Genomic DNA, 13327 nt, shown 5'->3' with positions numbered 1-13327 from the left:
CAGCATAGCAGCAGCTAGCGCTCCATAAGCCAATGGAAACGGCCACGACCTCTCTCTAACTTTTTTGGTGATCCCTCCACGTCCATTGCTCTGGAAATTCCTAGAATTCAGTAGAACAAATCAAGTCCGGTGAGTTAGAGGGCTAGATATTTAGCATAAAGTTGGAGCGGTAGTCTTCATGAATTTTATGAAGAAAGAAGAGAGAGAAACAGACTTCGTAACCCAGATGAGCGCCCGGCTTCGCCGGACCTACGCCACGGTACATACCATACGGTATGTATGCCGGACCTTCGGCCTTCCTTCGGGGGAAGCTCCGCGGGCGGTACCGCGCTCGTGTGGGTATTACGCTACTGACTCTGCAGACTACTCACTTCAGAATCAGATTAGACAGCTGGCAGCCGTCTGTTATGAGGAGTTTTGAAAAAAGAAAAATTTTAATTTCTCCTCGTACACAGACGCGGCTCGCTTTCGTGCAGCCACCATTACAGGGGTTAACAATGCAAAATCCCCCTGACTCCGAGTCAGGGGCCTGGCGGGGCTCATCGATTTTTGTCGAAACAGAATACTTGAAAAGGCAAAGAAATACTGTACTCAGTACCACTCATTCAATGAACAAGGTTATAATATAACCTTGTTCTCAGTTATATCTCAATGTGTGACAAAATAAAGGTGGCAATGTTTGGCTTATTTTCTTTTTTTCTTTGGGGCAAATGCTTGATTTTTTTACACTGGCAGTTTCCATTAGACCTGTTAATTCATACTGCTTGGCTCTTATTTAAATTTGATTCTTTTTATCATTTTTTCTTAATTGAAAATAGAGATCAAAAAATGAAAATTTTCTTGCCATATTACTTTCCACCAATAGAGGGCGTACACATAAATATGCCCAAAATTCAAATTTTTAAGCGCTCTGCTGAATACAAAAATTATTCCCACATTACTAATGATAAATATATTAAAACTATATGGAAATTAGTAATTTTGGTCACAAAAGTGATATTTTAATGATTTTTTAAAGTGTGTGCTCTATACAGCATTGGCATACCATAGTCCTACCTGTAGATTCTCCACAGGCCAGATGGTAGCAGTGAACAAGTGCTCAGTACTGTAGTACAGTACTCAGTAGGGCCTAATAAGGATTAGATCTGGTAATAGACTACGGTCAGCACATTGTTGAACAAATAGGTTCTTAAACTGATTGTGCCAAGCTCAATCCGAATGCTGAATGAGGAAGGGGTAATAATGTATAATGATATGCCTAATAATGTAACTTTAACTTGTCGGATAGTTGATGTTGATTATTTAAAACAACAATATTGAAAATAAAAATAATATGTAAATACTGATAACAATTACAAGTGGACAATGCTCTGAAGATTTATAGTACTGATTTATTTTAATTCTAATGTAAATTTCATTTCAATAGGCAATATCTTCAAATGCTACCCACGTGTATATCATAATTGTCTATATGTGATTGTTTGATTTTCTGTAAATATGTTCATTTTCCATGCTATGTTGTGTATGTTCAATACCATGTAAAAATGCAGATTTCCAGTTATTTATTTGGACAATAAATACTACCTTATGAACCTTAGTATGAACAATGTTATGATATAAGGTTATGACAGTAACAGTCAGTCATGTCAGTTGCAAGTCCTTTATGAAAAGGGCACCAGGGGCCCGCTTCATCTTAATGAAGCAGGGACCCGTTTGATAAAATTTGTTGTATTTATAATGCGGTAAGTTAATAACAATGACATGCAATAACGGTTCTCAGTCAAACTATATAAGTAAGCCAGATCAATCACGATCCTGTTTCATAAAGAATTGTCATAATAACAAATGCACTATTTCTATAAAAAAGTTTACCCTCAGCGGCTCAGCCAGGCATTTGAATGTTTTCAGTAGCTTATATCCTAACCCAGGGAGCTCCGGCCCACTTTGCGTGCCGGAGCCCAGGAGTCGTCTGTGTAATACTAGTCAAACATATACTCTCCAAAATGGGGTCGGAATAGCGCTTCAAATAAAAGGGGCAAAATAAATTATGCACATACCTCGATATGTGGATGAAGGTCTATCGTGACACAGCTATCCGGACATCGAGGCACAAACTGGACCCTCAAAAAAGGAAAAGTTAGACGTCTATGTCGCGTTCGTTTTGGTATAGATCGGCCATGATTTTGCTTTTAATTTTGACAGAATGAAAACGAAAGAGAAAGAACCCTTTTTTGAGGGTCCAGTTTGTGCCTCCATGTCAGGATAGCTGTGTCACAATAGGCCTTCATCCATGTAATTGAGGTAAGTGCATAATTTATTTCTCCCTTTTATTTGAAGTGTTATTCCAACCCCATTCTTCCCCATTTTGGAGAGTATATTTGACTAAGTATTACACAGATGACTCCTGGGGCCGATTGCACGAAAGGGTCTTTGCAAGGACCGTCTTTCGTGTCGCCCATCTTTTATGATGCGCCATGTGAAACGCATTTTAAATAAATCATCTGCAAACATATTTCATTCGTCCGTTAAACTAAACAACATATTTGTTTATAAAATGATGTGATATATCATGAAATTGTATACAATTCGATTTAAAAGCAAACTAACGAATCTTATTCTTTATCATAAATTTCAGAAACAACCCGCCTATAGCGTATCATAAAAGATGGGCGACACGAAAGACGGTCCTTGGAAAGACCCTTTCGTGCAATCGGCCCCTGGGCTCCGGCACGCAGAGTGGGCCGGAGCTCCCTGGGTTAGGGTATAACCTAATGAAATCCTTCAAATGCCTGGCTGAGGTAAACTTTTTTATAGAAATTGTGTATTGTTATTATGATAAGTCTTTATGAAACAGATCGTGATTGAAATGGGTTGATAACACTTGTTCACTGCAACTACCATATGGGGAATGCAGTATACAACACACATTTTCTAAAAATTATTGAAATAGCACTTTTGTAACAAAAAACATTTTCAATTTTCCATACACTTGCTATATATTTTTCATTGTAAAATTTAATGTTTTCTGTTTCTCTCTTTCAGGCCTTGTTTTAAAAAGGTTTTCAAGATGGGCTTGGTAATCGATCAAAATGCACTTGCCTACTCCATGACGTTTCTGGCAACGAAAATGATGAACACAATCTTTCGGTTCTATTATGTACAACTCTTCACCGATTACTACCACATATCAGAGTCATGGTTCCATGTGGCCCAGGTGGTCTACATGATATGGAACGCTGTCAATGATCCATTGTTTGCATACTGGCAAGACAACTCCAACATCAAGGCATTCCGCTCCCGTCGCCATGCCATCATGTACGGAGCGCCACTGTTTGCCATCTGCTTTCTCCTGCCTTGGTTTCCTTGGAAGACCTACGAAGCCAATGAATGGATAATTGGAGTCCATCTAATGGTTTCTCTATGCTGCTATGATACTCTTTTCACCTTCGTGCTCTTATCGTACTGCGCTCTCTTTGCCGAGATATCCACTCAACACGAGGACCGCGTCAGGCTGACCAGGTACGCCCAAGTTGCTTCTATTGTGGGATCAACGTCAGTTCTCATCAGCCAGTTTGTGTCGGACAACTTGAAAAACTTCCATGCATTCCAGATGTGGTGCGTCATTGTAGCGTTTCTAAGTTGGGCTGCAATGCACTACACGGGGCGCAACGTGAAGGTACAGTGTGATGTTCAATCAACTGGTTTGGCACTTTCAAGACAGGACAGTAAGAAGTTGAAATCACAAGGTCTCTCCAATCAAGATGGTTCTCTCTCCCTATCGTACAAACAAGCGAAACAGATCATCTTCAACAGAAACTTCTTGATATTCGTATTCATCAACTTTTGTCACATATTTCAGGGTGATTACGGGGCAAACTTTCTGTCTGTCTTTGCGACCCAACTCATTCCGGAGTCCGACCTCTCTTCATCTCAAAGGAAAGTGATGTTTGGTTCACTATTTATCTTGCCACAGGTGAATACAGTATGAAATTTCTTTTCAACTTGATTCAACCCCACCTTGAATTCTTATTTGCATAGAGTTGCTTCAGAGAAAACTAGTGCTGGACGATATTTCAATAAATAAATTATGCAATATAAAAAAAAATGAATATTCGATAATGGTGTTATGATTCTCTTGATATATTGCAGTAACATTAATACGACCAAAATATTGTTTATTATGAAATAGTAATCGCTGTTGATTGACCAAAATTGCTGCATTAAACCAATTGCAGAACTTCATAAGTTGGTATCGAAATGCCTGCTATTTGTAACCGAGCACTCAATGAAAGCCTTACTGTCCTTCCCTGCTTTCCCTGCTTTACGTAGTTGAAGCTCATAATGAACATATTTTTTTAGACTGAAATATATCCTGTTATCCGTGTATTTCAGTGGCGATAATCTACTTATATTGAAATTGATTATCGACTAGAGCTATGGAAAACCTTTTTCATTCATCTTTGTGTATCTGCACATTATTATTATAAGATTATCATGTAATTATTGATGCATAGTTTTTCTTCTATTTTCCAGTTACTTGTCTTAATCCTGAGCATTTTTGTCAGTCGCCATGGTTACTATCGGATCATTATCTGGTCATTTTATTTCAAAATCTGTTCATCATTCCTCATGTTTCTGATTGGATCTCAGCACACCCATATTCTAGTTATCTTCTTTTTTACAGACAGGTATGTATAATAAACAGAATTTGATTGAGAATTTTTTGTTTCACTTAAACCTTGTTTAGCTGTCCTCAGCAAATTTTCACTGTGCCATCTGCTGACTGTTTATTTTCAAGTCTTTTGAATCTTTTGAGATCAAATTTGTGATGCCCACGGTCAAATTGACCCCCACTCCCCCTCAACATATTGCATGACTTCGCCACAGCACAAAAGTTTTTTGAGCCCATCATTTTCTCCCTTTTCAAGTCTTGCACATCTTTTGAGATGAAATTTGCGAGGCCCATGATGTGGTTCAAAACCTGTGGATCCGAGATCAAGATCGTTCTGTTTAAGTTCAAGAACAAGATTTGCAGATTAAGATTGAGACCACAATATCAGATTTAAAACTAGTGGTTAGATTAAAAAGAAAACAAGGGGAGTATTCTCTGTGACCATAAAGACAATATTTATTGATTATCAATCGTAAATTACCTGCAAAGAACATATTGTGTGCAAATAATGAGCCTACATTATGTGTATTTGTTACTATTTTTTAAAGAAATCGTTATTAGTTATTATTATCATCTGCCTAAAAGTCACCATATAGGGAATTAATATTAGGAGAAAAAAAACATTGTTGAACATGGGAGGGGTCAAAACAATTCCCCCTAACGTTTGATAAAAAGCGATTGTTTATTGTTATTATTATTAGCTCATCCGACCTGTGGCCCTGATGATATGCCATGACGTGGCATCCCTCGTCCGTTGTCTGTTCAAAATGCTTATTTCTCATCATTTTATCTCCTTTTTCAATCCTGTGTGCTTTATTTGATAATTCTTTCTACTCAGAATTTCAAAACTCATTCAGTACCGGTATGCTATTAAATTCATGCACATTTTTCAATATTAACAAATGTTGGTTCTTTATTGTTTTGCCCTATTTCGATTTCTTTTTTCTCCGTCTGGTATAGGTACATGAAGTTCACTAAATTTCTCGACAGAATTCTGACATTTGAATTAAAAATTTGCACTCCGTTATTTTATGTTATTGATAAAAAAACGCAAATGTTTTTTCATTCACTCTAGTGTCATTTGGGCTTAGTTTAAAAATGACAGTAATTCTTTGCCAGATCATTAACAAGACATTGAGGTGAACTATTATTTTTTTTTTCATTTCCTTGACAGAATTTTACCTGGTTCTGTGGCACCTTTCTTCAACCTTTGTTTGTCTGACATCATTGATAATGATCAACAAAGGTACCAGAGAATGTAAGTATTTCAAGACACAGCATGCAGTTGGCTATTTACATCACAATTAGCAGTACCGGTAATCTAATGATTTCAAATCTTTTTAGGCCATGTACATATATATGTAGATTGTAGATGAAGGTTGCCAGATTTAATAATTCACACTCACAGCAAAAACAATTGACTTGTATAATTTTTTTATTCTCTTTTGACGCGTCATGGTGTTATGGCTCTGACTCTCACCTTCCTTTACACCATGACCCGTATTCTGAAGTCAGGTTTAACTTAGACCATGGTCTAACTCTGCTAAAATTATGGGAAGCCAAAAGTGTCAAAATTTTTATTAAGTTGTATGTTTCTTTTTTAACTGTGCTCTTTCTTGATTCATAGATGGTGAAGACAAATCTATATATACTTCTTAGACAATTATGAATGATTTGAGAGCCAAATGAGCTGAACTATGATATCTGTACCGTTTAATAGTGATTTATGTAGCAATTGGCTATCCATACTTAAAACCACAACTTTAAACCTGAGTTTAAGTTCAACCCGACTTGAGAATACAGGCCCATGTGTTTTAATTTCCTTCAGCAAGAAGTTAACCCCCATTTTGTTGCACTCGACTCATGTGAGGTGAATGTTTACCTGGTAAGATCAATTCCTTGAATGCTTAGCGATTGTAGGGCGGCTCAGCTACAGCAAAGATAATAATATGATGTCATGTACTGGTAACTTCGCTTCAGTCAGAATCTTTTGGGAATGCTGAATCTTATGTGCATTAACCTACATTATACCCAGTAGAGTATAGTAACTACGGTATATAAAGGGTGATAACCACATACATGATATTGGGTTCTTGTATGTAGGCTACATGCTCATCAGATGCGATATTTCTGGTGCTCTGCACCCATTCATCATCATCTATTGCCATCCCTTTGAAAGGAAATGGCAGATGTGCACCTCCATTGCCTTCTCTCACAAAGGCTTGTTCTAATGACTCTCCCTAACATTCTTGGTATTGGCAGAAATCCCAAATGTCCCCCCTGCTATTTGTGGTATTTTATGATGGCAAAAATACATCATTAAAAATTGAAATAAAACATGTATTTTACTTACTTTGGGTTTTGATAACCTTTTTTTTTGCTTGTCAATTTTATTTTCGTCTAAATGACCTTGAATATTTTGGTGATAACTTTTTTTTCATCCCCCCTACCTTTTAGGAAAGATTTCTGCCCCTGGCATCATGAAACCAAGTACTTTATGACTTTGCAAATCACCCTGTACCATACAACCTTCAAGCTTGGCTTTAAAGCATTATGCTTATGAGGCAATTTGATGTAATCTAAAGGGCATAAATTTGTAGAGGTGTTGTAGCTCAGTGGATAAGTCCCCTGACTTTGATCCACAAGGTCTGGGGTTCAAATCCTGCTGTGGCACTTGCGTCCTTTGGCAAGGTGTTTATCCACATTTTCCACTCTCCACCCAGGTGTAGTACGTACATTGGTACCCGGTAGGAAGAAATTCCTTTCATTTTCTAGCGTCCAATTAGGGCATTCGTGCTAAAGCGGGGGCAATAGTATGCAGTGCTTAGAAACATTGTATTAATGGCTATATAAATGTAGCATATTATTATTGTTATTATTATCATATTTGTGCCCAGAGGTACCCATTTACCTCATCAAGGCATGGCAAATGTACATTGATGCCTTGCCTAAGGACACCAGCACCACATATATCTCAAAATAAACTTGGTTTGATAAACAGTCATCATGTTACATTTTGCAGGCAAAAAGTCATTTGACTCAGGGGTGTGAGAGTTCAGATTTTTTTTGTTTTTATTTTCAGCTTAATTTCAGCCCATTTTTGGCTTTCATCTGTACAAAAATTATGGGAGCTCTTTCTATTTCAGATTTTTTCAACACTCGTCATCTTTTTTTCAGATCTTTTTATTTGTGACCACTCACACCCCTGTTGACTGTAGACTCTGCCGACACCATCATTAATTATGTGATTAAAAATAACCCAAAGAGAAGAGAATTTTGTGAAATTGGCAAACTTTTAGTCATGAGATTTATGAGAAGTCAATTTAGAGCAAGGCTGACAGTATGACTTTACCTCTCTGAGACCTTGTATCTATGAGAACCAACAGAACTCATATTTGTTGAAGACATTCCCTTCACTTTCTTGCTTCTTTTCAATTATTTTCTTCCCCCAGGAATCCTCTCTCATCCACAGTCTTTGGCTACAATGCTTTGTTCACCAAACCAGCATCCTCCTTAGCTCCTATGATGGTAGTAAACATTCTCAATCGCTATGGTTACCAAGAACTACAGGATGAGCGTCTTTCTCTCCAAGGAACCACTCAACTCAAAGAAACCATGTTCTTACTTACGTGTTTTATACCGATCATTATAGGTTCATTACAGCTCGTGGCATGGAGGAATTACACGATACGCAATAGTCACATCACCATAGCCAAACATGTAGAAACGTAGTGTAATAAATCATTTAAAAAATATTTTTGGCTGCTTGTTTGGAGGGGCCTTTTATGACTTGTCTTGTATCTGTTTGGATTCAGGGTACTGGTTTACCTGGGGGTGGTTCATGAAAGTTGTCGGCACTGACCAAATTGTCATCATTGTTAGTGAATCTCTTGATTTTGATTGGCTGAGAAGCATTCTTCTCTGATTGTTACTATGGTAAATGATAGAAAATGAAATAACTTGTCAGTGCTAGACAGTTTGATGAAATCATGTCCTGGGTCCCATCTTACATAGAGGTGCAATTGATCCGATTAACCTCAACTATATGGAAGTCCATCATCGTCATGATTTTCCCTGCAGAAAATTTGCACCATGTCCTTTGTAAACAAAGAGAATACCAAATTGTAAAGCTGTGAATGTATGACTATACATCACATCTAGGAAATATTGTGGACAAACGTCCATTTAGATATTGTTGCTGGCTTTTCATAGCAATGGTTGATTGGATCAATCGCAAATCTTAGAAGACTGAGCCTGGTATGTTTCATTTGTTAATTTCCCTTGAAGATCTGGTGCCATTTAAAGGCAAAGTTTTCATCTAAGCGCATAACAGACTTAAATTTTTCAAAATGTATTCAAGAAGAGCTTGTTACTATTTTTCCAGAGCTTACATTTTGGAATCACCACAACAAAAAAAAAAAGGAATCTCTAAGATTCCTTTTTTTATTAACAGCACATGGTCATCAGTCCGTATAAGTAAAACTCCATTTTAGTAAACCACCGATGGCTTGACCATGGTGGATTTTAATCCTAGCCATGGCGTAATTCCCTTCAGCAATAAATTGATCTAAATTGTGCTGCACTCAACCCAGGTGAGGTAAATGGTACCCAGAAGACATTTCTTCCTTGAAATGCAGTGCGCATAACAGCTGCTCTCTCAAAGCAAGGGTAACTACATGTATGCTGCATTAGTGTAAAGCGCTTAAGGGAAGTTTTGAAATCACCCTAACAAGAAAAAAAGGAATCTTGAAGACTTTGATCTAGAATTAACAGCACATGGTCATCAGTCCGTATAAGTAAACTCCATTTTAGTAATCCACCGATGGCTTGACCATGGTGGATATGAATCCCAGCCATGGCGTAATTCCTTTCGGCAATATATTGATCCACAATGTGCTGCACTCAACCCAGGTGAGGTAAATGGTACCGAGAAGACATTTCTTCCTTGAAATGCAGAGCGCATAACAGCTGCTCTGCCAAAACAAGGGTATCTACATGTATGCTGCATTAGTGTAGAGCGCTTAGTGAAGTTCTCATGAAGTGAATGTTAAGCATTATATAGGCAAGTATAATAATTATTAGTAGTGTTAGTTTACTCTTTAGTGTTTCTATATTATAACACTATCCTCATTCATGCCCTGTGGCACATATAGGCCTCCACACTTTTCTTTCCACTTATGGTGGTTTCTAGCATGACCCCTTGCCTTCTGTATATTTCCCATTATATGGGACTCTTTAGTTTAGTAAAGCCCCTTGCAGAAATCGCTTGATGTGGTTCAGGAAAGTGAATGGTATTGGAATATCATCCTGACATTCCGCTTGTTCTTGATAAAGGCCCATTGAATATAGGTCTTATGAATTTAGGTATTGTATAGTATCAGAACGCTATACCGTGCTTCAGAAATGGTTTTTATTGAAAAGGCAGAAGGAAAACAAGTTTAAATTTTGACAATTTTTAGTTTTGACAATATGCATCCCAAACTACCTCTAAATATGAAACTTTAGATCATATTTTCCATAAAATATTTGTTTTATGAAATAATTTTGCTTTATATCTTACAGCGAATTCCAACAATAAAGAATCATCAGGGACAACAAAAGTATACATGTATCATTTTTGTTCTTGTCATTTGGAATACATTTGTCTATAACAATGTTTTATTTTTTAATGGGCACTTTTTACCCAGAGTACCCTCAAATGTGCATAGATTTTGAGTACCAGTATAGGTACCGTAAAGTATGAAAAATAAACACATTATTTAGAATATTCATAGGTCATTCAAGGTGCACCTCAAGTGGGGGTTATAGGCCTATGCAGTTAATTTAGGTGATGTCTCTATTTAGCATTCAGCTTGCCTTTTCCATAGCATTTATATCAGTTGGATATTATCTGTAGATACAAGTCACGCTGATAATACGTTCCGTGTCTTTTTTTTCTTGTCAGAAAAGTCAGTATGTATTTAAGTATTTCTATATTTATACATAGACTGATAATTATGTATCCATTTGAGTGGATTTTCTGGCTGTAATTCATGCATTATCATGATAAGTACTCCTGAAATACATTTACTTAAAGACAATTTTATTTTGTATTATGATTATATATTTTTTATTGATTTCTATTTATGATCTTTACATTGTGCATTATTTCAATGCATTCAACTCTGTTGTGGCCATATCATTGTATGAATTGTAATCCGGAATGGATCTTTTAGTTTTGCACTTGCGATTGCATTCTAATTACACAGGATTTTTTTTTGCTGTGGTTAAAAAAATAGCAACACATTTATAAAAAATAACCATAAGCGGCCAATTATTTGGCAGCTGATGATCTTTCAGCATATTAATTCTTTTGTGTATTGTGTTTAATTGATAATTGCTATCTCCATGATGGTCTTTTGCTGGTTAACTACTTAAAATTCTTTTTTCAGAATTCCAGTGCATAATGGTATCTGTAAATTTCATGTTAGATTTTTGTACTAGATAGATTTTGATGCAAGAAAGATGTACCCCAAATAGGAAGGAAGTAATTATTCTTCTGCATTTAACAAACGTTGCATAATTATACATAAAGCCTTTCTGCTGAAATGAATTTGCTTCAATAAGCACAGTACTTGGAATGGTGCATGCTTCCTTATTGGTTTTATAGAGTGTCACTTTTTTGTCAACTTAAAAAAAAGGAATTAGGGTGTAAACCTGTACATTGTATTGGGAACGAGTACTACTAACATTTTTTTCACATTATCATGACTAATTTTAGGTTTTCCAGGATCCAAATAAATAAAGGGGTCACCTTGATGTGACATTTTAGGCCTTTTAATACTTGGAGGAAAATCTTTATTTCATATGCAATTTTTTTTATTGAAATAGAGTAAACAGATAATTATACTAATTAATCAATTATTTAATGACATTTTACAGTCTGATTCTTTTACCACACAGTGAGTGTGGCTGTACTGTATGTAATGAAGTGAGCCAATGATGTCATAAGCTCACCTTTTTTGTATCTAGTATTTGTAATATTTCACATTCCTATTTTGCATGGAATGTTTATGTGAAACTCCCTTTCACATTAACTCAACTAGATGCACCTCCTCACCCTCAAGATTCTTTAGAACCAAAGTAATTATAAAATAGTAAAGAAGTATGGCAGGATACATTATTTATAATCTCCCACCACAAAACCAACAATTAGTTGCCCGAAATGAATTTTGATAATTTTATTGAGATTGAAAAAGGACATTATAAGCTTCGAAATGATATATAACTAATCAAAATTTATCACCGATAACCCACACAAGTACTTGAATGAATATAGACAAAACACATTAAGAGCTTCAATGAATAAAAGAGAAAACAAAGTTTGAAGTTCAAGTTTACTCAAACATTAGATGTACACACTGTGCAACCTCCGCAAAACTTTCAAGAAGTCTTTTTTTTTTAATGTTGTCAAAGAAGCTCTTGTATCTTATCTTTAATTTACTTTGCAACTTCAAATCTCACAGTATGAAGAAGAAAACTTACTCTATCAGATTAGCTTATTTTGAAGATTTATGAATTGACATTTTAGCTTATTTTGAAGATTTTATGAATTGACATTTTAGCTTATTTTGAAGATTTATGAATTGACATTTTAGCTTATTTTGAAGATTTTATGAATTGACATTTTAGCTTATTTTCAAGATTTTATGAATTGACATTTTAGCTTATTTTCAAGATTTTATGAATTGACATTTTAGCTTATTTTCAAGATTATATGAATTGGTATTTTAGCTTATTTTCAAGATTATATGAATTGGTATTTTAGCTATTTACTGAAAACCTTCCCTTGCGACTCATAGTTCTTTTGGGGTGGCTGGTCACATTTGTAGTCACCATGAGGTAATTTTCTGTATTAAGCTGTATTCAAATTTATGTTAATTAATTAGCATACCCACGAGGGGTGTACTCATTTCTGTTGGATGTAATACAGTATGATTTCAAATCAAGGGTATGGTTTGTCTCATAAATGTGTATATAACATCATTTACTTGAAGACGGCAATAGCATACTTTTTAGGACCGAATATGCGCATTGAATTATTAAATGCTGTAATGTGAAGCCCCCAATGGTTCAGTACTGTATATCATACTGACACATGGAATAGCTTTATTGCACAAATCTATAAATAAATTCTATGCATAATATAATAATGTAATAGATACTGTGAGTTCATTTCATAGACTCTTGTTTTGTATGTTACAGCCCATTTTAGTGCATGTCATGCTCACAGTACTATGCGCATTTAGAGTGTCATTTTAATACTGCCATTTGGATATTTGCTTTCCTATTTCATTAGATCTTAAAAAGTTTTTACCTCATTAAAGATAAATTCCAGTTCTGGTAACGATCTCAAAATGACTTTTTACAGAATCTAATATAATGACCACCCAAGTGTCTGTATGAATGAAAAATATGTGTCAAAGGATTCTGGAAGAAATTGTGTAATTGCTGAGAAATAAGCAAAATAAGCGCGGATTCGGTCACTTTCGTTGGGTCTTTATTCCAGCAATAATAATACACTGTCCCACGTGTGTCTATCTGTGTTGGTGATCTTCAGTGTGAACATTTTTCAGCGTAGATTTCAAGATTTCACAAAGTTCAGTTTATGTAACT

The 13327-nt window shown here is 35.8% G+C and overlaps 1 protein-coding gene across 2 annotated transcripts; it reads left to right on the top strand.

Moving 5' to 3' along the window:
- The first annotated feature begins 34 nt into the window (after positions 1-34).
- Positions 35-13105, top strand: LOC121422846 (transmembrane protein 180-like). Of its 2 annotated transcripts, none has more exons than XM_041618060.1 (5): positions 35-129; positions 3043-3973; positions 4534-4688; positions 5847-5930; positions 8125-13105. In XM_041618060.1, the coding sequence occupies exons 2-5, from the start codon at positions 3068-3070 to the stop codon at positions 8402-8404; spliced, it is 1425 nt and encodes a 474-aa protein (XP_041473994.1). In that variant the 5' UTR covers positions 35-129; positions 3043-3067; the 3' UTR covers positions 8405-13105. The 2 variants fall into 2 exon arrangements, with proteins under 2 accessions (XP_041473994.1, XP_041473995.1); XM_041618061.1 differs by having other exon boundaries at positions 35-267; positions 3042-3973.
- Positions 13106-13327: the final 222 nt, after the last annotated feature.

Source organism: Lytechinus variegatus, chromosome 10 (genome assembly GCF_018143015.1).
Source record: "Lytechinus variegatus isolate NC3 chromosome 10, Lvar_3.0, whole genome shotgun sequence".
In the NCBI taxonomy this organism is placed as follows: Eukaryota; Metazoa; Echinodermata; class Echinoidea; order Temnopleuroida; family Toxopneustidae; genus Lytechinus; species Lytechinus variegatus.
Note: the sequence above shows the minus strand (reverse complement) of the source record. Positions and strands in the feature narration are given on the sequence as shown.